Here is a 26,446-nt window from a genome sequence, read left to right as displayed (position 1 = left end):
CAAAAAAAGGTAAAAGTATCTAGGAATACATAACTAGATCTGTGAAAGGCCTGCTTTAGGAACATTCATTTGAGGACAAACATTAATACTCTTCTGAAGGACACAAAGGAAGTCTTTTAAAAATGGGAAAATAGGGGCACCTGGCTGGCGTGCAACTCTTGATCTCGGGGTTGTAAATTCAAGCCCCAAGTTGGGTATAGAGATTACTTAAAAATAAAAAACTTAAAAAAAAAAAAAAGGAGAGGCGCCTGGGTGGCTCAGTTGTTAAGCATCTGCCTTCGGCTCAGGTCATGATCCCAGGGTCCTGGGATCCAGCCCCGCATCGGGCTCCCTGCTCCGCGGGAAGCCTGCTTCTCCCCCTCCCACTCCCCCTGCTTGTGTTCCCTCTCTCGCTGTGTCTCTGTCAAATAAATAAATAAATAAAATCTTAAAAAAAAAAAATCTTACCCGTTTAAAAGAAAATCGCAAACAAAAACAAAAGCAAAAAATCTCTGTGCCAAAAGGCTTTCAGGAAAACCAAATGCAAATGGCTAACTGGGAAAAAATACCCATAACTCACATTACAAGCTATTATATCTCATATCACTATTACACAAATAGCCCTGGACAAAATTCTTCAGGAGAGAAATGGATAAAAGATAGGAACAGTTCATGGAAAAGGGAATATATAGAACTCTCAGAAGAGATTTTTCGCTCGTACAAGAAAAGCAAAACTGATTCTGTCGGGGCGCCTGGGTGGCTCAGATGGTTGAGCCTCCGACTCCTGGTTTCGGCTCAGGTCATGGTCTCAGGGTCCCGGGATTGAGCCCCTGGGAGTCTGCTCGAGCGTCTCTCCTTCTCCCTCCCCCTGCTAGCGTGCACGCTCTCTCTCCAAATGAACCAACGATATACTATCTTTCAAGTATATAGATTGGCAAAATGCAGACATCTGATGGCTTACTGTGTCCGTGGGCTGTAAGGAGATGCCCTTCGGTTGCTGGCAGAAGTGGAATGTGGTACAACACGGCGGAAGGCAACTCTGCAGCGTCTGTAACATTTCAAATGAGTACCTTTGGCCCAGGATTCTCAATTCTGTAAATTCACACTACGGCTATAATATATAACAAAGAATCTAAGAAGCTGCTGATTATCAGATGCCCTGTTGTTTTATAAAAGTTAAGGAAAAAATGCTGTATTATATTGTCAAGGGGCGCCTGGGTGGCTCAGTCAGTTAAGCGTCTGACTTCCGCCCAGGTCATGATCTCAGGGTCCTGGGATCGAGTCCCGCGTTGGACTCCTTGCTCAGCGGGGAGCCTGCTTCTCCCTCTGCTCCTCCCCACCCTGCTTGTACTCTCTCTCTCTCTCTCTCAAATAATAAATAAAATCTTAAAAAAAAAATTTAAGAAAAAGATGGGGAACCACCCAAACGCCCATCAGTGCGTTCCTGGATAAGTAAATTACAACATAACCACCACAGAATTAAACAAAATGCAGCTCTAAAAAAGAATGAGGAAATGTAGTGGTTTGGAAGGATCTTCAAGATACGTTCTTACTGGGACGCCTGGGTGGCTCAGTCGTTAAGCGTCCGCCTTTGGCTCAGGCCCTGATCCCAGGGTCCTGGGGTCGAGCCCCGCGTCGGGCTCCCTGCTCTGCGGGAAGCCTGCTTCTCCCTCTCCCACTCCCCCTGCTTGCGTTCCCTCTCTCGCTGTGTCTCTGTCAAATAAATAAAATATTAAAAAAAAAAAAAGATACATTCTTACTGAAAAAGCAACTTTTAAGTCAGTAAATATACCAACTTTTGTGAATTAAAAAAAAAAAAATCACCCAAATTCGCATTTGCTTGTGTATACATGAGGAAATTGCAAGGACAGAAGAGGCACCTACAGATGTGGGTTGTGGTACGCACTGGATGGAGGGGACAGGGATGGAAGGCTTTTCAGCGTATATTTTACATTTTGGAGGTGTGTGAATACATTTACCAAAAACAACAACAACAAAAAAACCCCAAAAAACCTTAAGTTAAAAAAATGAAAGAAAATCCAGAAACTTCAGAAATTCTTGAACACGTAATTTATCACGTAATATATACAACAGTTACATCGTTTGCCACTTGAAATGCCTCCGAAAACACAAAATCGACTTAGACAAAACCTTCTGTGGAACCTGAGGGCGAGGAGAGCACATATTCTGACAATTTCAAGTTCTCTCCGTGGGCTTCCAGTCTCTCCTGATTCCCACCATCAGTTATCTGACAGTTTCTCTCATCACCACAGGCTCTATTACGGGCAATATTACTTCATCAAGTCTCAGTTTCATAAAACTTCTCCTTCACGTTTTGGGGCAGCAATTTTTGAAAGACATTTCCACCACGCAGGGCAAAGAATCTGTTATCAACCGCAAACTCAACGTCAGAGGAGTCACGAAGCTTTGAATCTTTTCTCTCTTTCCTGACGCTTTTTTCATGATAAACTTCCCCCCCCCCCCCCCGCCAACTATGGCCTCATCTCATATACAATGACTTTTCAAAACGCGACAGGACCGGTGTTTAAGTCTCGCTCTCCTCGAGGCAGTTCCATCACCAGACTATTCCCTACTGATAAACTTATCACAACCAAGTTCTTCTATCAGAGGATTGATAACCTCAGATGCGGTGAGAGCTATAGTAAATGTCAAAATGTCAAAATCCATCCTCTGGGGACTCCGCTGATACTCGGCATCGAACGCGGCTTCCCGGGCTCGGCAGGCTTCCACGAACCTCCTGCGGCGTTCTTCCAGCTCCTGGATTCTGCCCGGAGCGATCGGGTAGTGTTCCAGGTAGTGGCGGAGGAACTGCTGGTAATTAATTCCTAAAACACTAAGTGGGTGACGGAGGCGGAGGTACGGCAACGCAGCCAGGCCCGGGCCGTTCGCCGGCCGGGACCGGGGTCTGGCCTGCGCGCCCTCTTCCTCCGCCGGCCCCGCCAGCTCGCGGGCGACCGCTGCCTCGCGGGCCTCCCCGGCCGCCGCCGCCGCCGCCGCCACCGCCGGACCTTCTCCGGGCTCCGCGGGCCGCGCCGGGGCCGGCTCCCGCCTCCCGCCGCCTACCTCCGCCTGCCGGACGTCGCGGTGGCCATTCGCGGCGTCCGTCTGCCGGACACTGCAGTCGGCGGGCAGCTCGGACATCTCGGACGGCGGGGTCAGCTCGGCCGCTCCCAGAAAAGCTGCGATAGCCGGACAGCACGACGACGGGCGTGCAGCTGAGTGCGCGTGCGCCGTGCGCGCCGGTAAACGCAGCGTGCGAGCCCGTGTGCGCGAGCGTAGGGCCTACGGATCAACCTAGGAGCAGTGCGCACGCGTCATTCCCGGGCGCCCGCGCTCCGCCACCCGCCACCTAGCGGCCGGATGTGCCATCACAGCTGAAACTGCCCCGAGGTAACCGAACTTCCAAGGGCGGAGCCATATTTTCCATCTGGACCAGCTTAAGGTTTACAAGGAAAGTCTTACAAGACTGCTTCTTGTTGGCTTTCCCAAGATCCCATCCAACATGCTTCACTCTAAGCTTCTTCTCCCATGATTATAATGCCCCATCAACAGTGCGCCCGGCGGGCCCCTGGATCGGCCCCGTGTTTCAACAGAACTTGGACCGAACAGACGCAGGGACACCCCTTATTCCAGACTCCGAGCACCCTCCAGCCGCTTGTACAGCCTCAACCCTCTGTACAGCCTCAGCCCTCGGAACCATCTTCCCGGTTACCCTCTGCACAGCCTCAGCCCTCGGAACCATCTTCCCGGTTACCCTCTGCCTCCGGGGCCAACCAACACCGGTTTTTGAGCTTAGCTCCCTGTTGCCAGTCAACCATGAGCTGTCAGATTCGTCAGAATTACTCCGCCGAGGTGGAGGCCTCCGTCAACAGCCTGGTCAACATGTATCTGCGGGCCTCCAACACCTACCTCTCCCTGGGCTTCTATTTCGACTGCAGCGATGTGGCTCTGGAGGGCTTGGGCCGCTTCTTCCGCGAGTTAGCCCAGAAGAAGCTCGAGGGCGCCCAGGAGCTCTTGATGTTGCAAAAGCAGCGCAGCGGCAGCTCCCTCTTCCAGGACGTGCAGAAGCCGTCCCATGACAAGTGGGGCAAAGCCCTGGACGCCATGGAAACTGCTGTGGTCCTCGAGAAGAACCTGAACGAGGCCCTTTTGGATCTGCATGACCTGGCTTCTACCCACGCAGACGCCCATCTCTGTGACTTCCTGGAGAGCCACTTCCTGGGCGAGGAGGTGAAAACCATCAAGAAGATGGGCGGCCACCTGACTAACCTCCGCAGGCTGTGCTGCCCCCAGGCCGGGCTGGGCGAGTATCTCTTCGAAAGGCTCACCCTCCAGCGTGACTGCCAGCCTCTGGAGCCCAGCGGCCTTTGAGGGGCTCCTCTGGCATCCCCTTAGTGCCGGGGCTTCTGTCTGGGTTTGTCCGAGCAGCCGCCAGGCAGCTCTTTAACCACCCTGGAGCCCGCTCCCAAGCTGTGGACCAAATGAAAATAATAAAACTTTTTGCAGGGGGAAAAAAATGCCGCCTGTATTATATACCAAAATAGTCTAGATTCAGGGGCTTTTGTTGGGGGAGGGGGAAGGTGTTCTTTATTATTTTCCATTCATTCATTTTTTTTTTTTAAAGATTTATTTGCGAGACAGAGAATGAGAGACAGAGAGCATGAGAGGGAGGAGGGTCAGAGGGAGAAGCAGACCCCCTGCTGAGCAGGGAGCCCGATGCGGGACTCGATCCGGGGACTCCAGGATCATGACCTGAGCCGAAGGCAGTCGCTTAACCGACTGAGCCACCCAGGCGCCCTCCATTCATTCATTTGTCTGTCTTCCTCACAACAATCCTCTTAACTACTAAAGCTTTCTAATCACAGCCCCTTCTTATCTTTAAAATTTCTTTGGCCACTCTTGGGCATTTTTTCCCCTAAATCTTATCTGTGCAGTATAACATATGCAGAAAAGTATATGAAATATACAGCTGGATGATTTATCAGAAAGCGAACATCCATGTAACTACCACTGGAAATTGAATTTCCAGTATTCCTGAACCCTTCCCCCTGCTTCACTGTCCTTTCCTTCCTACCCAGAGGTAACTACAATCCTGGTATTTATGGTAATTGTTTCCCCGCTTTGCTTTTTGTTTTACTACCTAGGGGTGCATTCCTGTATTTTAGTTTTGCTTATTTTTTTTAACTTTATATACTCTTGGATATAAAGTGTCTTTCACACAACAGTATTTTTATGAGATTCACCCGTTTTTCATTTTTTCATGAATAGTTCATTTTCTTAAAAAATTTATAAAAAGTTTTTAAAGATTTTATTTATTTGAAAGAGAGAGAGCGAGCGAGCGAGAGAGAGCAGGAGCAGTGGGGAGGAGCAGAGGGAGAGGGAGAAGCAGGCTCCCCGCTGAGCAGGGAGCCCGACGAGGGGCTCGATCCCAGGATCATGACCTGAGCTAAAGGCAGACACTTAACCGACCGAGTCACCCAGGCGCCCCTTTTTAAAAAATATTTAAGTAAACTCAGCCCAATGTGGGGCTCTAACTCAGGACGTGGAGATTAAGAGTCACATGCTTCACCCACCCAGCCAGCCAGCCACCCCAATGGTTCATTTTCTTAATAGTGTCATTTTTTTTTTTTTTAAGATTTATTAGAGAGAGACAGAGTGCAAGTGAGCTGGGGGAGGAGGGGCAGAGGGAGAGGGAGAGAGAATCCTGGAGCAGACTCCAGGCTCAGCACGGAGCCTGATGGGGCTCCATCCAAGGACCCAGAGATTGTGACCCCAGCCGAAACCAAGAGCGCCACCCAGGGGCCCCCCTGTACAAGCGATTTCTAATAAACATCATCTGTTTTCTTTCTCTCGCATTCACTGTTCATTTCCATGATGCTGAGACTCAAGAACCTGGTCTTGGGGGTCTAGTAACACTCTCACCAAGAAGTAGGGTTCTTTTTCTCCACCCCTTGAACCTGAGCTGACCTACCACTTGCTCTGACCAATGGGATGTGGCAGAAAGGATGGTGTGTCAGTTTTGAGACTGGAACTCGCGAGGCATTTCATGCTTCTACTGTCTCTCAGACTCCTGTTGGCACCGTGAGAACAACCCTGGACCAGCTTGTTGGAGGGCAGAAGACAATATGGAGCTGAGGAAAGTGGCTTCAGACAAGGCACTCAAGATCAGTCTGTCTCGGGGCACCTGGGTGGCTCAGTCGTTAAGCGTCTGCCTTCAGCTCAGGTCATGATCCCAGGGTCCTGGGATCGAGCCCCGCATCGGGGTCCCTGCTCGGCAGGGAGACGGCTTCTCCCTCTCCCGCACCCCCTGCTGGTGTTCCCTCTCTCGCTGTGTCTCTCTCTGTCAAATAAATAAATAAAATCTTAAAAAAAAAAAAAGATCAGTCTGTCTCCAGCGGACCTCCCAGCCGACCCTTAGGCTAAAGGCTAAATAAATGTTTCTTGTGTTCTGCCACAGTGTTTGACGAAGCTTGTCATGTAACTGCTCCAGAAACTGGTACCAGGAGTACCAAGTAACAAAAGAGTGACCTATGTGGAAAAAGTAGTGAAGACATTGTTATCAAACCAGGAAAAACGATGACCCATGTTATGATATATTGAAGTCACCGGTAAACTGTTGCCTGTGGTTACTCAGCAGATGGAAAATATTTATTTATTTTAGAGAGAGAGCACACAAGAAGGGGGGGCCAGGAGAGGGAGAGAATCTCAAGCAGGCTCTGACTCCCTGCTAAGTGCACGGGACCTGATGTAGGGCTCGATCCTACGACGCTGAGATCATGACCTGAGCCCAAATCCAGAGTTGGCCGCTGAAACAACTGAGCCACCCAGGTGCCCCTTTATTTATGTATTTATATATTTTAATTTTAAAAAGATTTATTAGAGAGAGAGGGAAAGGGGGAGAGGGAGAGAGAATCCCAAGGGGACTCCACACAACCTCGAAGTATCTTCCCATATTCGTTAGTTACTGTGGTGGTTTTCATATATGAAGACAAAGTCTTTGACATTTTCCCCTCCAGGAACAGAGGACGGACAAGTATGCTGGGGACTCGTGCAAAACTAAATGCTATGGTCAAGGGTTTGATCTTTACCTGAGAGCAATGGGAAACCATTGATGTGTGACAAGGGAGTGTGACATGCTTCCATATGCATCTGGAAGGATACATCTTGCTACATCTTGGAGAATGGGGTGTGAGGGGCAGGGCCCTGAGTCTCGGCAACCACAGTTGTGCGACTGGGAGATGTTGATAAGCGGGCCTAGGGTTTGACAGAGATAGGAAAGTAACCATGCCTGAGAGACATTTAGGAAGAAAACCTGACTTGCATGGATGGAAGGGGATTGGTTCTCTGACTTGTTTGCCATGGACGGGCGATGTTGCTAGTCACTAAGATGGGAAACACTGGAGGATGTTAGTTTGGGAAAAAGACATCAGGATTTTGATTTGGGAGATACAATGATCCTTTGAGATAGTCAAGATGAGATCAGAAGTCAAGATACAAGAGCCTCCAGCTCAGGGGAGAAGCTGATGACAATACTGTTGTGATTAAGACAGGAAAATTTTGGACTGGAATTGGCTGGATTCAAATCCTGATTCTGCTACTTGATTAGCCCAGGGGTAGAAACCGGTTACTCAAAACGTCTGTCCTGCATCACAGGGTTTCTGTGAAGATTGGAGGAGATAATATACCAAGGCACCTTAGCACCGTGCTTTAAAACACTGTAAATACCCAACGAATGTTACTTCTTGCCATAGAACTACAGGCAAATCTAAAGCTTGAAATGGTGTTATCTTTGTCTAGAGTGGATTAGCTTCTCACGCAGTGAGAATGGTGGGGGACACATTCTTTTAATCCAAATAGTGTCTGAGCTGATCAGATTTAGTCCTTGATGGCTTTGAGAGCTGATTGGTGCACTTCTTCCCCCAGGGTGCATCCCTCTCGGGGCCCCAACTTCAGTCGGAGGTGTTAACCAGATCCCCTCCCCTTGGCAGGCACTAGGCTCCCATCTTTGTACCTTCCACAAGACCCATAGCCGTTCTGCTCTGTCCTGCTAAAGAATAAGTGACTAGTATACACTCCACATTTAAATCTCCCCAGTTGTCCAAAAACATGTCCTTTATAGCAGTTTTTTTAAATTTTATTTATTTATTTGAGAGAGGGAGAGAGCAGGGGGAACGGCAAAGCAGAGGGAGAAGCAGACTCCCTGCTGAGCGGGGAGCCCGATGCGGGGCTCCATCCCAGGACCCTGGGATCATGACCTGAGCCGAAGGCAGCCACTGAACCACTGAGCCACCCAGGCGCCCCACCTTTTAGCAGTTTTAAAAATCCAGAATCCAATCAAGTGCCATGCATTCCATGGGGTTGCTCTGTCTCTTGAGTCTCTTTTAATCCAGAACATTCTCCCTGCATTTTGTGAAGTTTCCAGGACAGCTGTCATATAAAAGGCTCCAAGCACAGGAACAAGCTTGGTGTGTCTCGGGAAGTGAAAGGAGGCCAGTATATCATGCTTTTTCTGCACCCTATTACCGCCTCTCAGGCTCCCCTTTACTGCAGCCTTTACTGAGGTGACCAGGGCCACACAGTTTCCCTGCTAGTTTCATCTTCATGCAGGTGCATGCTGACAGCGCCTTTCCTCAGCACTGTTCTTTGCTTACCCCTGGGCTGCTTTGACCCTTGGCCCCACACCCCTGCAGAAGCCCTCTCAGCACCCATGTCACTTGCAAACCCACACTGCAGGGAAATTAATGCCAAGAGCGCAAGCACAAGCAGGGGCGAGGGGGAGAACAACTGGGGATGAGAGCAGATGAATAAATACTTCCTTTTATCTCCTAGGCAGGGAGTATGAAGAAACACTGCACCATGTAGAAGGAAGGGTGGAAACCAAGCTGATGCCAGAAGAATCCTAAAAGACAGCTGGACCCTTATAATTATGGGAAACTGAAGCTGGATCTCTCATTGGTCTGGTCACAATAAAGACCTATCGCTAATGGTGAAAACCTATGACATAGTATCATGCTACTAAGCCGTCTTCTTCTTTAGAGAGGGGGGAGAGAGAGACGAGGAGGCAAGGGAGAGAGAGAGTCTCAAGCAGGCTCCACACCCAGCACACAGCCTGACATGGGGCTCGATCTCACAACCCTCAGATCATGACCTGAGCCAAAATCAAGAGTCGGATGCTTCACTGACTGATGCTTCACTTCACTGCCACCGAGGCACCTCACAATGTCCTAAATTTAAGACTTTTTAAAACAAAACTACCATTAAAACTTAAGGTTGGTAACATTTATAATAGATATAGAGTTGGCCTAAGGCTTCATAGTTCATCCGAGAAGTCACCAAGAGGTCTCAGTATCTATGAAAAGATGACCCTAGAATTGCTAGGAACAGTGGTTCTCAAAGTGTGGGTCCCAGACTGACAGCATCCGTACACTTGGGAACTTCTTAAAATGCATATTTATGGATCCCAGCCCACACCTACTGAATTAAACTCTGGAGGTGGGACCCAGCTGTGTTTTTACAAGCCCTCCAGGTGGTTCTCATGCACACTGAAGTTTAAGAACCAGTGGCTATAAAAGATCTTTCATCGGGATGCCTGGGTGGCTCAGTCGATAAGCGTCTGCCTTCGGCTCAGGTCGTGATCCCAGGGTCCTGGGATCGAGCCCCGCATTGGACTCCCTGCTCAGCGGGGAGCATGCTTCTCCCTCTCCCATTCCCCCTGCTTGTCCTTGTGCTTGTGCTCTCTGTCAAATAAATAAACGAAATCTTAAGAAAAAAGATCTTGCATCATCTGGTTTTTTTAAAAAAAGAAACCTACAAACTCTCAAGAGATGAGAAGACAAGCCACAGACTAGGAGAAAATGTAGCATACATATCTGGTGTTTTTTTTTTTTTAAGATTTTATTTATGGGGCGCCTGGGTGGCTCAGATGGTTAAGCGTCTGCCTTCGGCTCAGGTCATGATCTCAGGGTCCTAAGATCGAGCCCCGCATCGGGCTCCCTGCTCAGCAGGGATTCTGCTTCTCCCTCTCCCTCCTGCTCATGCTCTCTGTCTCACTATCTCTCTCTCTCAAATAAATAAATAAAATCTTAAAAAAATAAAAATGGGCAAAAGGCCTGAACAGACACCTCACCGAAGACATATAGATGGCAAATCAGCATAAGATGCTTCGCATCATATGTCATTAGGGAATTGCAAATTAAAACAATGTAGGGCTCCTGGGTGGCTCAGTCAGTTAAGCATCTGCCTTTGGCTCATGATCCCAGGGTGCTGGGACTGCGCCCCACGTCGGGCTCCCTGCTCAGCGGGGAGTCACCTTCTCCCTCTCCCACTGCCCCCTCCCTGCTTGTGCTCTCTCTCGCTATCCCTGTTGCTATCTCTGTGTCTCTCTCTCAAATACATAAATAAAATCTTTAAAAATAAATAAATAAGTGAAACAATGAGATACCACTTTATACCTAGTAGAAATGGCCCAAATCTGGAACACCGACAGTACCAAGTGCTGGTGAGGGTGAGAAGCAACAGGATCTCTCATTCATTGCTGGTGGGAATGCAAAATGGTACAGCTCCTTTGGAAGACAGTTTGGTGGTTTCTTACAAAATGAGACATACTTTTACAATATGCAGTTGTACTCCCAAATATTTACCCAAAGGAATTGAAAATTTATGTCCACAGAAGAGCCTGCATGTGAATGTTTATGGAGGCTTTATTGATAACCGCCCAAACTTGGGCACAAACAAGATGTCTCTCAGCAGGCGAGTGGATAAATAAACTGTGGTCCACCCGGAATATTATTCAGCGCTAAAAAGAGATAAGCTGTCAAGCCACAAGAAGACGTGGAAGACCCTTAAATGCATACGACTAAGTGAAAGAAGCCAATCTGCAAGGGCTTCCTACTGTATATGACGTTCAGGAAATGGCAACATTATGGAGACAGTAAGACAATCAATTGTAAAGTCTAAAATTTTGTTGATAATAATGTAGCAATGTAAATTTCTCAGTTTGGGGAAATGTACTTGGGTGTGTAAGATGTTAACAGCAGAGGGATCTGGACAAAATGTATATGGAAACGCTGCACTGTCTTCCCAACTTTTCTGTAAGTCTACAATTATTCCAAATGAAATGTTTATTCAAACAAATGGAAAACGACTACAAACTCTACCTGGAAATCTTAAGAGTCTAGGAGGCTACAGGAACCAGTTCAAAAAAGAGCACACAATTAGAAATACGTTCAACAAGGTAAATACATATGGTCTTTGGGGAAGGGTAATCCCCCAGTCTGGATCTTGGGAAAATCTCAGAAAATATGGAACATACGCTTACATATGTTCACCAAAATACACGTACAAGAATGTTTACAGCGGCGGGCGCCTGGGTGGCTCAGTTGGTTAAGTCGCTTAATACTGCCTTCGGCTCAGGTCATGATCCTGGAGTCCCCGGATCGAGTCCCGCATCGGGCTCCCTGCTCGGCAGGGAGTCTGCTTCTCCCTCTGACCCTCCCCCATCTCATGCTCTCTATCTCATTCTCTCTCTCAAATAAATAAAATCTTTAAAAAAAAAAAAAGAGAGAAAGCTTTTTTAAAAGGAGTGGGGGAGGAGTGCCTGGGTGGCGCAGTCAGTTAAGCATCCGGCTCTTGGTTTCAGCTCAGGTTGTGATCTCAGGGTCATGAGATTGAGCCACACATCGGGCTCCACGCTCAGTGCAGAGTCTGCTTGAGATTTCCTCTCCCTCTCCCTCTGTCCCTCCCACTCATGCTCTCTCTCTCTAAAATAAATAAATCTTTTTAAAAAGAGAGAGAGATCTAAGAATATAAAGAGAGAATGGAAGTAAAAGGGGCAAGACAAGAAGTGTTAACCAAACATTCACCCACACGGAGCTAGTATAACATAAATGGAACTGGAAGCAAAAAGCATTATTAAAGATAAAGATAGCGGTGCCTAGGTGGCTCAGGTGGTTGAGGGACTGCCTTCGGCTCAGGTCATGGTCCTGGAGTCCCGGGATCGAGTCCCGCATCGGGCTCCCTGCTCAGCAAGGAGTCTGCTTCTCCCTCTGACCCTCCTCCCTCTCATGCTCTCTCTCTCTCAGTCTCTCTCTCAAATAAATAAATAAAATCTTTAAAGAAAAAAAAAAAGAATGTTTTCAGCGGCACTGTTTGTAATAGCCCCAACTGCCCAAATACCCATCGACATTAGGATGAATTTACAAACCAGTGCATTTACACAATGGAGTATGATACAGAAATGCAAATGAATGAATAAATTATTGATGGAAACAGTATGTGTAGCAAAAGAAGCTAGACACAAAAGAGCGCCATCCTGTGTGATCCATTTATATAAGGCTCAGAAACACGCAGAACTACTCTGTGAGGTCATCAGTCGGAAGAAGAGTTACCATTAGATGGGCAGAGACTGGAAGGGGATAAAAGAGGCCTTTAGGGTGCTGGTCATATTCTGTTTCAAGATCTGGGTGCTGACTGTGTGTGTGTGAGAAATCACCAACTAATACACTAATCATTTGTATACTTTTCTACATGTATGTTAAATAAAAATAGAAAATAAAACTGTGGCTTATAAACTTATAAACATGCCTAAGACAGGCCAGTGGAAGTGTCTTGTGGTGCAAAGTACAACCTAAAGTGACAAACAGATAGATAGATAGATAGATAGATAGATAGAAAGATAGATGTAGCTAGTTAGTTTGGGCTTTTTGTTTTTAAAGATTTTATTTATTTATTTGACACAGAGAGAGAGAGAGATCACAAGTAGGCAGGCAGGCAGAGGGAGAGGGAGAAGCAGGCTCTCCGCTGAGCAGGGAGCCCAATGAGGTGCTCGATTCCAGGACCCTGGGATCATGACTGGAGCTGAAGGCAGACACCTAACTGACTGAGCCACCCAGGCACCCCATAATTCACCAATTTAGAATTCACAATCCTGCAATAGACACTAAAAAGAGTGGACCCTTGAACAATGCAGGGGTTAGGGATGTCGACCCCTGGCATAGTTGAAAATCTGCGTATAGCTTTTGACTCTTCAAAAACATAACTACTAATAGCCTACTGTTGACTGAAAGCCTTACAGATAACCTAAATAGTTAATTGACATGTATTTTGTATGTTTTATGTATTATATACTGTATTTTTACAATAAAGTAAGCTAGGGGCACCTGGCTGGCTCAGTCGGTGGAGAGTGCGACTCTTGATCTCGGGGTTGTGGGTTTGAGCCCCACATTGGGTGTAGAGATTACTTAAAAATAAAATCTTAAAAAAAAAGAAAATTAAAAAAAGTAAGCTAGAGAAAAGAAAATGTGCTGAAGAAAATCAAAAGGAAAATACTGTGCTATAAAAAATAAATAGACTCGTACAATTCAAACCCATGTTGCTCAAGGGTCAGCTGTAATCGAAAGTTCTATTTATGTTCAAACTCCTGCAGTAGCAAGGTCAACCACAGCCACACTTTTCTCCAGAAGGAGTCCAACATTTTTTCACGCCTCCTAAACCCTCGTAATGAGCAACTACCATGGACCGGGTCCACTGAGGATCCTCCCACTTGAGGATCACTGGGGAGGGAAGGAGCCCTTCCTCCTGGGGAGAAGCATTATCAGAACCCACACAAATAAACCCAGGAAGGTTATAATAAAGTACAGGAATGCTGGCAGCATAAAACAGAGGTCCTGACCTGGTTCGGGGGGATCAGAGAAGGGTTTTATGAGAAGGTGGTGAACGGGGCCAGGAAAGCCGATGCTCAAAGTAGGTGGAACAGAAAGAGAACATCAAATCCTTTCCAGCCCCAGCTGAACCTGCCCTATCAGGTGAATGCCTGGCACCTCTGGTAGTCCTCTCAAGTTGAAGTTACTTTGTCTCTCATTTCTCAAACGTCATGGGAAAAGAGTGGGCTGGGTGTCTTCTTCTCTCCAGGGGCCCCTTAAATGGTGTTCTACTTCCCTTGGAATAAAGTCCAAACTCCTTCAATGTGATCTGGTCTTGGTCTGTCTCTCCATCTTCATCTTCTCCCACTATCCCCCTTCCATAAAATACCTAGGCTACAGTGCCCCTCTGTCCACCCCTCAGATGTCAAAACGTTTCTCGTGTCTCCGAGCCTTCGAGTTTGCTGTTCTGTTTGCTTAGAACACTCTTCCTTATCTTTCAGTAAAAAAGACACTTCATCAGAGCTGTCTTGCTTGGGGCACCAGTCTCATGCGCTTCCTCTAACCAGCGCTGTTGATAGCATTCATAATAACCAGTACACATCACATTGGCTTGCTTGCTTATTTATTTTCTGCTTCCCTTCCTAGGGTGCCAGCACTTTCGAAGGCAGAGATAAGTTCTATTTTTCTAAATCTTGATTTCCCGTTCACCAGAACAAGATGTTGGCAGACCGATCACTCAAATTACTGTTAAGTGAGCAAGTTGAAGAAGAGACAGGATTTTTTTTTTTTTAAACATGAATGCCTGCAAAATCCTCTGCTATTTTGACTTCCATACTTTTCAAATACACCACCCTCTTCATCCTCATTCGCTTCCCAAGGAGACTCCAGGGTTTGATTCTAAAAGTTTTTTTTTTAAGATATTATTTATTTATTTGAGAGAGAGTGAGACAGCGAGAGAGAGAAAGAGCATGAGCAGGGGGGAGGGGCAGAGGGAGAGGGAGAAGCAGACTCCCCACTGAGTGGGGAGCCCGATGCAGGGCTCGATCCCAGGACCCTGGGACCATGACCTGAGCTGAAGACAGATGCCCAACCGACTGAGCAACCCTGGCGCCCCTCGATTCTAAAATTTACATGGAAAATTCGAGGCCTGCCTTTACCCCTTTGAATAGATTTTTGGAGAGGTGTCTCTATAGTTGATCACTTCAAAAGTTTCCCTGAATTTTCTTCTTGTGTGAGACACAGATAGGCCCTTCAATCGTTGCAGCCTTGGGCTACCCACCATGTTTCCAGAGCCAGTGTTCTTTGGCTCTTTCAAGACCTCTCCAAGCCAGGCTGATGAGCGTGTGGGGATGGGGGATGAGGGTAGAGTGGGGGGGCAGCTGAGACCGGCCAAGGCCAGAGTCCCAACTCCAAGTCAGAAAAGCTGGGTCCACATTGGGTGTGGGGCGTCCAAGGCAGATGACCAGGAACTAGAGCCAACTCATTCACCCAGTTAGACCCCTCTTAGGAATAATCAGTCCTGGAGAAGAACATCATGGGGAGGAATAAGTAAGCGAGCAGATATGTCACCCGAGAAGGGGAGAAAATGCAGAACAGAGGGACGGGGAATGGGAAGCTGGGAGGCAAGAGGGAGGCGTGATTTAAAAAAAAAAAAAAAGGCAATTTATATGTTGAGTTCCTTTGCTCAGAACTCTCCTTGGGTTTTCGACGGTCCCAAATGCAAACTCCTTAACAGAATTTACGAGGATGTCTATGATTTAGGCTCTGCCAAGAGCTGCACCCTTGCCTGTTGCTGCCTCATTTGGGAACAGCTGGGTAGGGGGATGGTGAAAGGCTTTCCCGTGCTCCCCGTCCCCTCTCCCCCTGCTCTGCGGATCTCACCAGGAGCTGACCATGCATACAGCCCATCCTTCGCCTTCTGGATTCACTCGTCTTACCATTTTTACTCTTTACCATGTTTACTCTTTTGTCCTGAGTGCCAGTTTTGGACATTTTATCCATTTTTCTGTTTGCTTGACTTCCGTTTGTTTTCCTCCACCATTTGAGGTCAGAGATTAAGTCTGGGATCCCTGCTTCATCCCAGGACTTAGCACAGCACCAGGCACAGAATAGGTTCTTAATGTGCATGTATTGAATGGATTATTAGAGGGTGTGACGTTAGGGAGGGATTGGGCAGGGACCTGATTACATCAAAATTTTGCTTAAATGGGAGGACCCTAAACCCAACAGATACATAGATGAAATTCAGGAGCTCGGAAAACACACAGCTGAAGGAATCACTGCACCTCAAGAGGTTAATATGGCAGGTAAGCTGGGGCAAAGTGTTTCGGACAAGCAGAGGTAAGTGGGTGGGACTTTGTTGGTAGGCTCTTACCAACACCAAGTGGCCAGTTGGGAAACCAATAGGTTATACCAACAGGGAGCACTAGAAAACACTTTGTAACTGGACTCCACCATTACTGTGAGATTTTGTTTTTCCAAGTCCTTTTTAACACTTGGTCCTGTCAGACTTTCAAATGTCAGCCATTTGGTGGTGTTAAATAAGGAAATTCAACCGAGTAAATTGTTAAGATCCTACTGGCTGTGTTTGACGATTTGTGAACCAGGCAGCATCCAATCTAGCCAATAGAAAGGACCTCTGTGGAACTGTACTAAAGGAAAGACTTTTCTGGGCAGAAGGGAGTGGGGGGAGAAAGGAAGTTATACTAGACAAACAAGTGGATTGGTTATTGCAAGGTTGGTTTCCTGTGGGGGATGGCAGGGGTCTATCAGGTGATTCCCTAACTAGTAGAGATCAAGCAATTCCTGATTGGTTTAAGAGTCCATTCTTGCGAGAGCAGAAACTATGGTATATGACATCATCAGTATGGTGATGTGGGGATTAGCACGAGCCACTCCATTTTGGGCTCATTGTCTTGTTTCTAACAGTGAGTATAAAATAGTACTTGATATTTGATCCATTTTCCATTTCTTTATTACCTAGTGAAATTGAGACTCCTTGCACTATTTTTCTTTTTTTGAGAGAGAGAGAGAGAGAGAGAGAGTGCACTGGGAGGGGCAGAGAGAGAATCCTAAGCAGGCTCCACTCAGCAGGAGCCTAACTCGTGGGGCTTAATTCTCCGACCAACGCTGAGATCATGACCCGAGCAGAAGAGCAGAAATCAAGAGTCAGATGCTCAAGCAACTGAGCCACCCAGGCGCCCCTCCTTGCTCTATTTTAAAGTCCATTCTGCTTTTCTCTTGTGTGAATTCTCCACTTGTCCTTTTTTATTTTATAGTATTTTTTTCTTGAGGCTTAGAACATTTTTGTTGTATTTTAGACACTAATAATTTCTCTTATTTGTTGCAAATATGTTCTCTCATCTGTGGTCTGTATTTTTCAATTACTTATGACTTCTATTGTCCAAATATTTTAAATATTGATGTTGTGATATTTATCAATATTTTCCTTTTATTATTTATTTTGAAAGCCTAGTTTAGAAGTGTCTTTCTTTCTTTCTTCTTTTTCTTTCTTTCTTTCAAGACTTTACTTATTTATTTGAGAGACACAGAGAAAGCACCCATGTGGGAGGGGCAGAAGGAAGGGGAGAAAGAATCCCAAGCAGGCTCCACACTGAGCACGGAGTCTGACACAGGGCTTGATCTCACGACCCTGAGATCATGACCTGAGCTGAAACCAAGAGTTGGGTGCTCAAATGACTGGGCCACCCAGGCACCCCTTTAAGACTTTATTTTTTATTTTTATTATTTTAAAAAGATTTCTTTCTTTCTTCTCTTTTCTTTCTTTCTTTCTTTTTCTTTCCCTCTCTCTTTCTTTCTTTTGACAGAGAGAGAGCACAAGCAGGGGGAGCAGCAGAGGGAGAAGAAGAAGCAGGCTCCCCGCTGAGCAAGGAGCCCGATGTGGGGCTCGATCCCAGGACCCCGGTATCATGACCCGAGCCAAAGGCAGATGCTTAACGGACTGAGTCAACCAGGCACCCCAACTTCTATTCCTTTTCTTAAGAAAAATGTTTCTGTCCGTTAATTTGTACCTCTTCCTCCTGCTTCGTCTTTTCTCTTGCTCTGTCTCTGTGTCTTACTCATGTCTGAAGGCTTCCTCCAAGGTCTTATAATTTCCGCCCCCCCCCTCTTTGTGTTCAAATAGACGCTAAAAAACTGCGAGAAATCTCTGACTGACCTCTTGTCTTCACATTGGGGTGCTTAGCAGCATGCTGGCTTTTTTGTATGTATGCCTTTGTATGAAGAATAAGGGCCTCCTACATAAATAGAATCTCCTATAGAAAATGGATCAAATATCGCTAGATGACCTGGTTTTACATTTATATTTTAAACAATAGTAAAAAAACTCCCACTCTGTACCTATTATGCACCAAAGCCCGTAATTAACAGACTTGCTTTCTGGATAGTCATCTCTTCCCCAAAGCGAGTGAATTATAATGGGACCATTTTACTGAGAGAGAAAAGAGGCAAAGAATGTAAGTGTCACGGTACTCCCAGAGTGACAAAGCTAATAAATGGGATAATCAACATTCTTTCTCAGGTCACTAAGCTTCATACCTGCTTCCCTAACTGGCCTCATTAATAAGTGGCCAAATCAATAGCTTCAGGCTCTCACACATCTACCAGTGTAGAGAACAGTGCCCCTAAGCCCATGGCTGTTTACAGGGTCTCAAACACTCAAATACTCTCTGAATCATATGAACTCAAATGAATCCCATGTTGATATCATGTCACTATGTTATCCCAATGAGGACAGATATCTTTTCTCCCACTAGTCTGGTTCATTTTTCTAGGCTATGAGTTTCCAGTATATTCCTCTAGAACAAGTGGACAGTTACTTACCCTTAAAACCAGGCTTGAACCATTTTCTAGTAGGGGAAACTGAATTTCAGGGGCACAGAGCAATCTCAGCAAGATGGTGAAGAGTGGGTTCCATGAGTCAACTTTTTAGACCAAGCTCTTAGCTCCCAGGTCAGTCTCAGGTCAGAAGTTTACCTTAGAGTGTATTTTTTTTTTTTTTTACGAAAGCCTTTTGTCTATTCCTTTTGCAGAAAATCCAAGGTATGCTCGCCGGGGCCGCACACACTTTAGTGTGGAACAGCTCCAGGCCCTGAAACGTGTGTTTGAAGAGACCATGTACCCAGATTGGGCGACCACGGAGGAACTTATTTCAATTACTCATCTTGATGAGTCAGTAATAAAGGTATGTCCCTGAGGATGTCTCTAGATAGCACACCTAACCCAGAGCGTCACACACATTTAAAATTCACACATCTTGGGCGCCTGGGTGGCTCAGTTGGTTAAGCGACTGCCTTCGGCTCAGGTCATGATCCTGGAGTCCCTGGATCGAGTCCCACATCGGGCTCCCTGCTCGGCAGGGAGTCTGCTTCTCCCTCTAACCCTCCCCCCTCTCATGTGCTCTCTCTCTCTCATTCTCTCTCTCAAATAAATAAATAAAATATTTTAAAAAAATAAATAAAATTCACACATCTTGTAAATCCCATTTATTGAACAACTGGTATGTGTCAGGACAGATGTTCTATATTTTCACTCTTATGACCATCCATTTTAATGAGGAACACTAAGGTTCACAGACTCCTCCAAGAATTATAAACACAAGAGCTAGAATTTGAACCCAGACCTTTCTGACTCCAGAACCACAATGCTACAGGGGACCTTTTGGGGATGGATCTCAGATAATCCCCTCGGGGTCTGTTCCTGTTTATATTTCTAGGTTCTCCTTAATCAGGACATTCACAGTCATTTAGATGCCTTGCAACGAAGTTCCCACAGAGAATTTGGGGCATGAGGACCCCTGGGTGAATCCTGAAGGCACACCAAGCTAGACTCCTACCCCATATTCTCAATCTTCAGAATTCTCTCTGAAAATGCTGAGCATCCACCAAGACAGAGGCACCTTGCCTTCTCCCCATCCTGATCTGGCGTTTGAGTGCTCTGTCCTATCCCACCCACTGCAGGCACGATCTTAATGCCCCCTTTGCCTTCTGGAACTCAGAACAGCAGAGGATAGAAGGAACTTCCCTTGTTCAGATAACCGAAGAGATGCGAGACTAGCCTTCTCATGCCAAAAGAGCCTAATTCCTGAGGAACATGAGGATTCCCCTTTGGACCCACCCCCCTTTTATTAACCTTCTCACCTCCTCTCTCCCCAGACTTGGTTCAAGAACCAGCGCGTCAAAAGGAAGAAAGAGCAGCAACCAAATGGATCAAATTCATCACGAGAATCACCAAACCCGACCGTTCCAGGCAAGGAGGAGGAGGAGTCCTTACCTGTAACTTCGGCAAACACTCATCGCAAGCGTCCCAGCATTTCGGATGCCTCTGACCATGAACTGCCTCAGTTTTCCGAGAATGACGAACCTGGTCCCTCCAGAGGGAATTCATCTTGGGATTCTCAGCCTTCTGATCTCCAAGAGATATGTCTGGGGGACTCTGATCCTCCTTGGGCCTCCAGTCCCTATGACATAGATCAGTTTATACAGCTGTATGCCTTACCTGGGGATGATGATCCCAGCAGTCTAGATCAGTACCTCTCCCCCAAGTGCCGCAGTTGAAGTGGTATGGCTGACACATCCATTAACTAATTTATTGAGCAACTGGTATGTGCCGGGACAGATGTTCTGTGATCCAAATCTTGACCAACTTAAGAGACATTTTCCATATGTGTTTAATGGGTCAACTTGAGTCTAAATGGATTAGAGTCCACCAATTCATCTAGTTCTGTAAGAAGAAAGAAATCTCTCTACCTCGGGCACCTGGGTGGCTCAAGTCGGCTAAGCAGCTGCCTTCAGCTCGGGTCATGATCTCAGGGTTCTGGGTTGGAGCCCCGCATTGGACTCCCTGCTCAGTGGGGAGTCTGCTTCTCCCTCTCCCCCTGCTCATGCTCTCTTCTCTCAAATAAAATCTTTTAAAAAGGGGCGCCTGGGTGGCTCAGTCGTTAAGCGTCTACCTTCGGCTCAGGTCATGATCCCAGGGTCCTGGGATCGAGCCCCACATCAGGCTCCCTGCTCAGCGGGAAGCCTGCTTCTCCCTCTCCCACTCCCCCTGCTTGTGTTCCCTCTCTCGCTATGTCTCTGTCAAATAAATAAATAAAATCTTTTTAAAAAATCTTTTAAAAAAATCTCTCTACCTTTCATCATTGCTTGTAAGTTCTGGCCTCTGAGTACTACCCTCTCAGCCAAATTTCAGTATCAAGGACAGGCAGAGGTGCCTTTAGAATGGTAGCAGAAACTAGCTAGTTTCCCTTGGGTGCTAGCTTGTCCCAGTTGAACTGGCTCCATGAAAGCACCCCGACTAAAGTCAATCCTATGCAGACCAAGCTCCCCTGCATCTGTACCCCATGGACCATTTTCTCTCTTAAAAACAAAGTGACATCAGCAAGACAGTGGACTAGGAGGTCCCAGCACTTGTATCTCCACAAAAACAATGATTTAGGGGCGCCTGGGTGGCTCAGTCGGTTAAAAGTCTGCCTTTGGCTCAGGTCATGATCCCGGGGTCCTGGGATCGAGCCCCGCATCGGGCTCCCTGTTCAGCGGGAAGCCTGCTTCTCCCTCTCCCACTCCCCCTGCTTGTGTTCCCTCTCTTGCTGTGTCTCTGTCAAATAAATAAATAAAATCTTTTAAAAAATTAAAAAAAGAAAACCCCAATGATTTAACAAACTACTTACTGGTGAAAACAGCTCGGAGAAGAATTGTGGAGAACAAGAAGCTGCAGCAACCCAGGGGAGCACGAAACCTGGGCCCTCCTAGAAAAGCAAAGGAGGCGGGCGCCTGGGTGGCTCAGTTGGTTAAGCGACTGCCTTCAGCTCAGGTCATGATCCTGGAGTCCCGGGATCGAGCCCCGCATCGGCCTCCCTGCTCGGCAGGGAGTCTGCTTCTCCCTCTCCCACTCCCCGTTTGTGTTCCCTCTCTCGCTGTGTCTTTCTCTGTCAAATAAATAAATAAAATCTTAAAAAAAAAAAAAAAGAAAGAAAAGCATAGGAGGCATTTTACCTGTATCACCTCATCCCCAAATTCTATAGCGTTTGCTGCCAAGAGGGATCCCCTTGGCTGTAATGCAACCCCCCAACTTGAGGAGAAAAGGAGAAGACTCCAGCAGCTTTCACCATGAGGACCCAAGGGGGACACCTACACTTTTTGCCACCGAGGACTCACCCAGGGTTTGCCCACGCTAATCCCAGCTGATGGAGCTGCCTAGAGTCCACACCACTGAACTGAGCTCCTGCTGGAGGAGGTCATAGAAAGGATGTGACGGCTGGTGGACCCATGAGCGGGACACCCGCAATCAGAGGCTCCTTAGCCCCTTCCTTGTCCCTGGAATGTGCTTTCCACTTGCCTTTCCCCAGTCCTAATGTGAATTCCCTTGTTTATTAAACCTTTCACTTACCAAGCTGGAGTAGTCTGCCTCTTTCTTTTGTCTCTCCTTGCCCTTTCTGTATGGTCGCCAGTTTCAATAATACTTGCAAGCCAACAGTCCCGGGAACAGGTGCTGACGCTTCTACCCCATCCACACGGGTCCTGGCCCACCACATGAACATCCACACCCATGCTGCCTAGGTGGTTATTAAGAAATGGGGTGAAGAAAGGGAACACTGATAGGGCGCAAAGGTTTTAATAGAGTACTACCAAAGGTTGGGCAGGCCAAAAGGACCCCCTTCGTGGCCTCCCGACATTAAAGAGCCCCAAACAAGTCTGTTCTATTTACCTTAGTTTGGAGAATTTTTAAAGCCAAGAGCCCAAGATTATAATGAGAGAACTGCCTGGCAATTGCCGCAGACAATGATTAGGCAGATTAATCACGATGAAGACTGACAAAAGGTCTCTTGGCTCACCCCCGTCCCCGGAAACCCAAAGTCTTTTGCACAAGAGCTGGTTAGGGGGTGTGGCAGAGGTGTCTGTCCTTGGACGAACTGGCAGCTGTGTCTTACACCGCGGCCAAGCAGGGGTCCTGATGGTAGGAACCTGACTGGGTAGTGTGACCCCGAAGGGCACCAAACAATGTCCTGAGAGTTTGGGACAATGGGTGTAGCCAAGACCTGGACACCTCCCGGTTCGTGGCCTCATTGCCTAACTCCAGAGTCATCACCCACATTTGAGCTCTAGGGGGCGCCATTCGCACATAACATGCAAGATGGTGCTCCCTGACGGTGCGATCCTCTATTGCCTCTCCTGCGGGTGGGCATCACTCCTCCCCCGGTGCACAGGGACCGCTGCTTCCCGGGTCCACGAACTGGTCGTCAACACGAGTGGACGTGTGTGGAGCCACCGCGACCCGCTTTGCCTGAGGACGTTCTCTCCAAGTTTCCTGCGGTGTTTGCAGCAGTGTCACTCAGGGCTTAAGACCCACCCCTTACCCTTGATGTCCAATCAGGATCGAGGGCTGGATCCTAGAGGCATCAACCGAGCAGAGGATATTTTATACCCCCCCCAAAGTAAGTAAACAAACAAACAAATAAATAAAATGAAAATGGGGTTTCTCCATGGAAGTATTTATGATGATAACTGGCATTTGAAAAAGTAGAAAATCTAATACACCAATAATCAAAGAAGTAACAAAGGAAGTAAAAGATCTACACTCTTGAATGGCATTAGATGATTTATAGCCAATTCTGCCATATAGTCAAACAAAGAACTCCTAGGTTGTGGGAAGTGGTCCAGAAAAGAGAAAAAGAAAGGATGTTCCCAAAATCTTTTGAATGGTTGGCACAATTCCCGTAACAAACCTAGAAAAATAGGATTAAAAAAACCCAAAACAACTAGGCAAATGACACCTCATAAAACAGAAGGAAATTTTCCAAATAAGATATTAGCCAATTGAACTCAGCAATGTTTTAAGACAATGACTCACAAGAAATGATAGGGATGTTTTCAGAAACACAGAAATATCTCATTACAAAATGTGCCGGCGCCTTCCAGCCCATCCCAGGTTAAAGATGAAATCATATGGGATCGTCTCAGAAGGTGGAGAAATGTTGCAAATTAATGGGAGAGGCCCACCATTCAAGCTGGAGGGGCAGGAAGCTGGAGCACAAATTGACCGTTCGTTATAGCTTGGAGGAGAAAGAGCGAGGACAGGGAGGAGAGTCAGAACTCTGAACTACCTCGAGGGCAGCCGGCAAAACAGGGAGAACTGTACAGATGGGAGAGGGGGGAGGGAGAGAAAGAAGGAGGTGGAGAGAAGAGGGGGAGGGGGGACACTGGGAAGTTGAGGCACAGAGGGAAACGTAGAGACAGAGGGGGAGACTTGAGGGGCAGATGGAGGGAGACTGAGGGGCAGAGATCGCGAGAGACATTTCCTCATCTGAAAACCATCACAGTGACGTTCAGCATAGGAAGGGCTCAGTCAATGGTGTCTACATGATTTTATGAATTCTGAGCTACTCCGTTTTTTCACCTTTCAAGATCTCTAGAAATCAGACTGAATCACTGAAGGCCTTTTACAGTTAGTTGCTTTCCGCTGGACGGCAGTCCTGATCACCAATCACTTGCTTGGTGATTGTTGCTGGTGATGTGCAATCCTCTGTTTCAGCACGAATCGCTTAAAAAACCTTTGAAGAAGGAATATGAGTTCTGGTTGTTGTCTGGAAACCCTGCCATTGACACACTGAAAGGAGCCGGGAAGCAAATCCAGAGACAATAAGTGAGCCCTTTTCTAAGAAATGCTCCATGGACAATGCTTTTGATAGCAGAAGGACGATATTTATGGGGAAGCACAAACGTGAAGAACTCTAAATCAGAAGTTAAGAAAATGAGTCAAAATGTCTGCATTGATGGATGGATAGATGGATAACTGTGTAGAAAGCAGGTGTAAAAAAAATATATGTGTATTAATGGGAAACCAGGTTGATAGATTTAAGTTCCCTCTAAAATTCTTGCAAATTCACTGTATGCTCAACAATTTTCACAATAAAATTTTTGGGGGAAATGATGCAGAAATCAGGTTCTGGGCATGAGGAAGTTGTAGAACTATCTTAACCAACTAATTATGTTTGTGTTTTCCATTGTAGATATCAAAGAGTGATCTGTTAAAGAAATCTTGTTCCGAGGGTGCCTGGCTGGCTCAGGCAGTAGAGCCTGGGACTCTTAATCTTGGGGTTGTGAGTTCAAGCCCCATGTTGGGTGTAGAGATTACTTAAGAAAATAAAATCGTAAAAAATGTTTTTTTCTAAATAAATCTAGAAGTGCTCTTTTAGTAAATATATGCTAAATATTATGTTTTTCTTTCTTTGTGGTAAATGGAGCAGCAATGCCGTGTTTTATAATACAAGGCATCTTAAGTTTGATCAACTATGGCATATAATTTTATAATCAAAACAAATGTCAAATCCAGTAGCAACAAGCACACCTAGTGCTCAGATCTTGATATGAAGTAAAAAAAATTTGGTTTTGTTTTTCACTTTATATTCCTCAGTACCTTAAAATTTTGGTCATTTTAATGTTTTGCTTTATTGAAAAAAAATATATACTGCCTATTTCTGTTTCTGGACAGTATAAATATCTTGCTCTCTTGGAACAGAACTTCTGTGTTCTGGAAAAGTCACTAGAGTGACTCTCTAGTCATACAAATGTAAAGCGAGTATTTGCCCCTGACTGGTGATTTTCACTTTTTACTTTCTATGTGTCTCATGCCTTTTATCCTCCTCTATTCCTCAACTGCTTTCTCTTACATTATGTGAATATTTTCTAATGGAGCATTTAAATTTCTTTACTGATTGTTTTCATTAATTTTTTGAGTTATTTCCTTAGTGGTTGCTTAGGGCTTACCCTATACATCTTAACGAATCAGGATAACCTTCAGATTCATATGAACTTTATTCCAGTGAGATACATAAGCACCGTTCCTATATAACTCTATTACCTTCACCCCCGTGTTGTATTATTGCTATCCATACCACATCTATCAGTGTTACTCCAAATGCATTGTTATAATTATTACTTTATATGATGTTATGTTTTTTTAAAGAGGCTGAGAGGAGAGCAAGTATATTATTTTGTTATAGCTTTTGTTATATATACTCTCTCCTTTTTTTTTTTAGCTTTTGTTATATTAATCTTCTTACTTGCCATTTCTGGTTCTCTTCATTGGCTCTTGTTATTTTCAAGTTAATCTCTGGTGTCTCTCCATAGATGAGTATGACTTTGTTCCAATGTACTTCTTTTGGGTTGTTATCGGAAATTATATCACAATTCTTTTTAAGATTTTTATTTATTTATTTAACAGAGAGAGAGCACAAGTAGGCAGAGCGGCAGACAGAGGGAGAGGGAGAAGCAGGCTCCCTGCTGAGCAGGGAGCCCAATGTGGGCTCTATCCCAGGACCCTGGGATCATGACCTGAGCCGAAGGCAGCCGCCCAACCAACTGAGCCACCCAGGCGCCCCTATATCACAATTCTACATGTTATAGGTCCAACAATACCATATTTATATGTATGTGTGTATATGTGTGTGTACTATTAGACTATTTTTTAGAATAATTCTTAAAATAATTTTTCTGCTCCTTACTCTCCTCTCCTCTTGGCACTCCCATTGTGTGTATATTGTTTGGCTTAATGGTGTCCTGCATTTCTCTGGGGCTCCGTTCATTTTTCTCCACTCTTTTTTCTCTCCGTTCTTTGGATTGCATAATATCTATCTTTGATTTGCTAATTCTTTCTTCTGTCAGTTCAGATCTACTGGCGAGCCCCTCTAGTGAGTTTTTCATTTCAGTTATTATACTTTTCAGGTCCAGATTTCCACTTGGTACTCTTTTATAATGTCCAACTCTTAATCCATTTTTTTCAATTTGGTG

The 26,446-nt window shown here is 46.0% G+C and overlaps 3 protein-coding genes across 3 annotated transcripts; 2 read left to right on the top strand and 1 right to left on the bottom strand.

Moving 5' to 3' along the window:
- Positions 1 to 2,078: 2,078 nt before the first annotated feature.
- On the bottom strand, positions 2,079 to 3,204 carry LOC110590313 (EP300-interacting inhibitor of differentiation 2-like). The gene has a single exon (XM_021701090.1). It carries the CDS (start codon positions 3,139 to 3,141, stop codon positions 2,563 to 2,565), a length of 579 nt encoding a protein of 192 aa, XP_021556765.1. The 5' UTR covers positions 3,142 to 3,204; the 3' UTR covers positions 2,079 to 2,562.
- Positions 3,205 to 3,780: 576 nt separating this feature from the next.
- On the top strand, positions 3,781 to 4,451 carry LOC110590311 (ferritin light chain-like). Its single transcript, XM_044922295.1, has one exon. The coding sequence runs from the start codon at positions 3,817 to 3,819 to the stop codon at positions 4,369 to 4,371; it is 555 nt and encodes a 184-aa protein (XP_044778230.1). The 5' UTR covers positions 3,781 to 3,816; the 3' UTR covers positions 4,372 to 4,451.
- An 11,488-nt stretch (positions 4,452 to 15,939) lies between these two features.
- LEUTX (leucine twenty homeobox) lies at positions 15,940 to 20,215 on the top strand. The gene is made up of 3 exons (XM_021700957.1): positions 15,940 to 15,946; positions 18,692 to 18,843; positions 19,814 to 20,215. The coding sequence occupies exons 1-3, from the start codon at positions 15,940 to 15,942 to the stop codon at positions 20,213 to 20,215; spliced, it is 561 nt and encodes a 186-aa protein (XP_021556632.1).
- Positions 20,216 to 26,446: the final 6,231 nt, after the last annotated feature.

Source organism: Neomonachus schauinslandi, chromosome 16 (genome assembly GCF_002201575.2).
Source record: "Neomonachus schauinslandi chromosome 16, ASM220157v2, whole genome shotgun sequence".
NCBI lineage: Eukaryota > Metazoa > Chordata > Mammalia > Carnivora > Phocidae > Neomonachus > Neomonachus schauinslandi.
The sequence above is the reverse complement of the archived record's forward strand: the minus strand, read 5'-3'. Positions and strand labels throughout refer to the sequence as shown.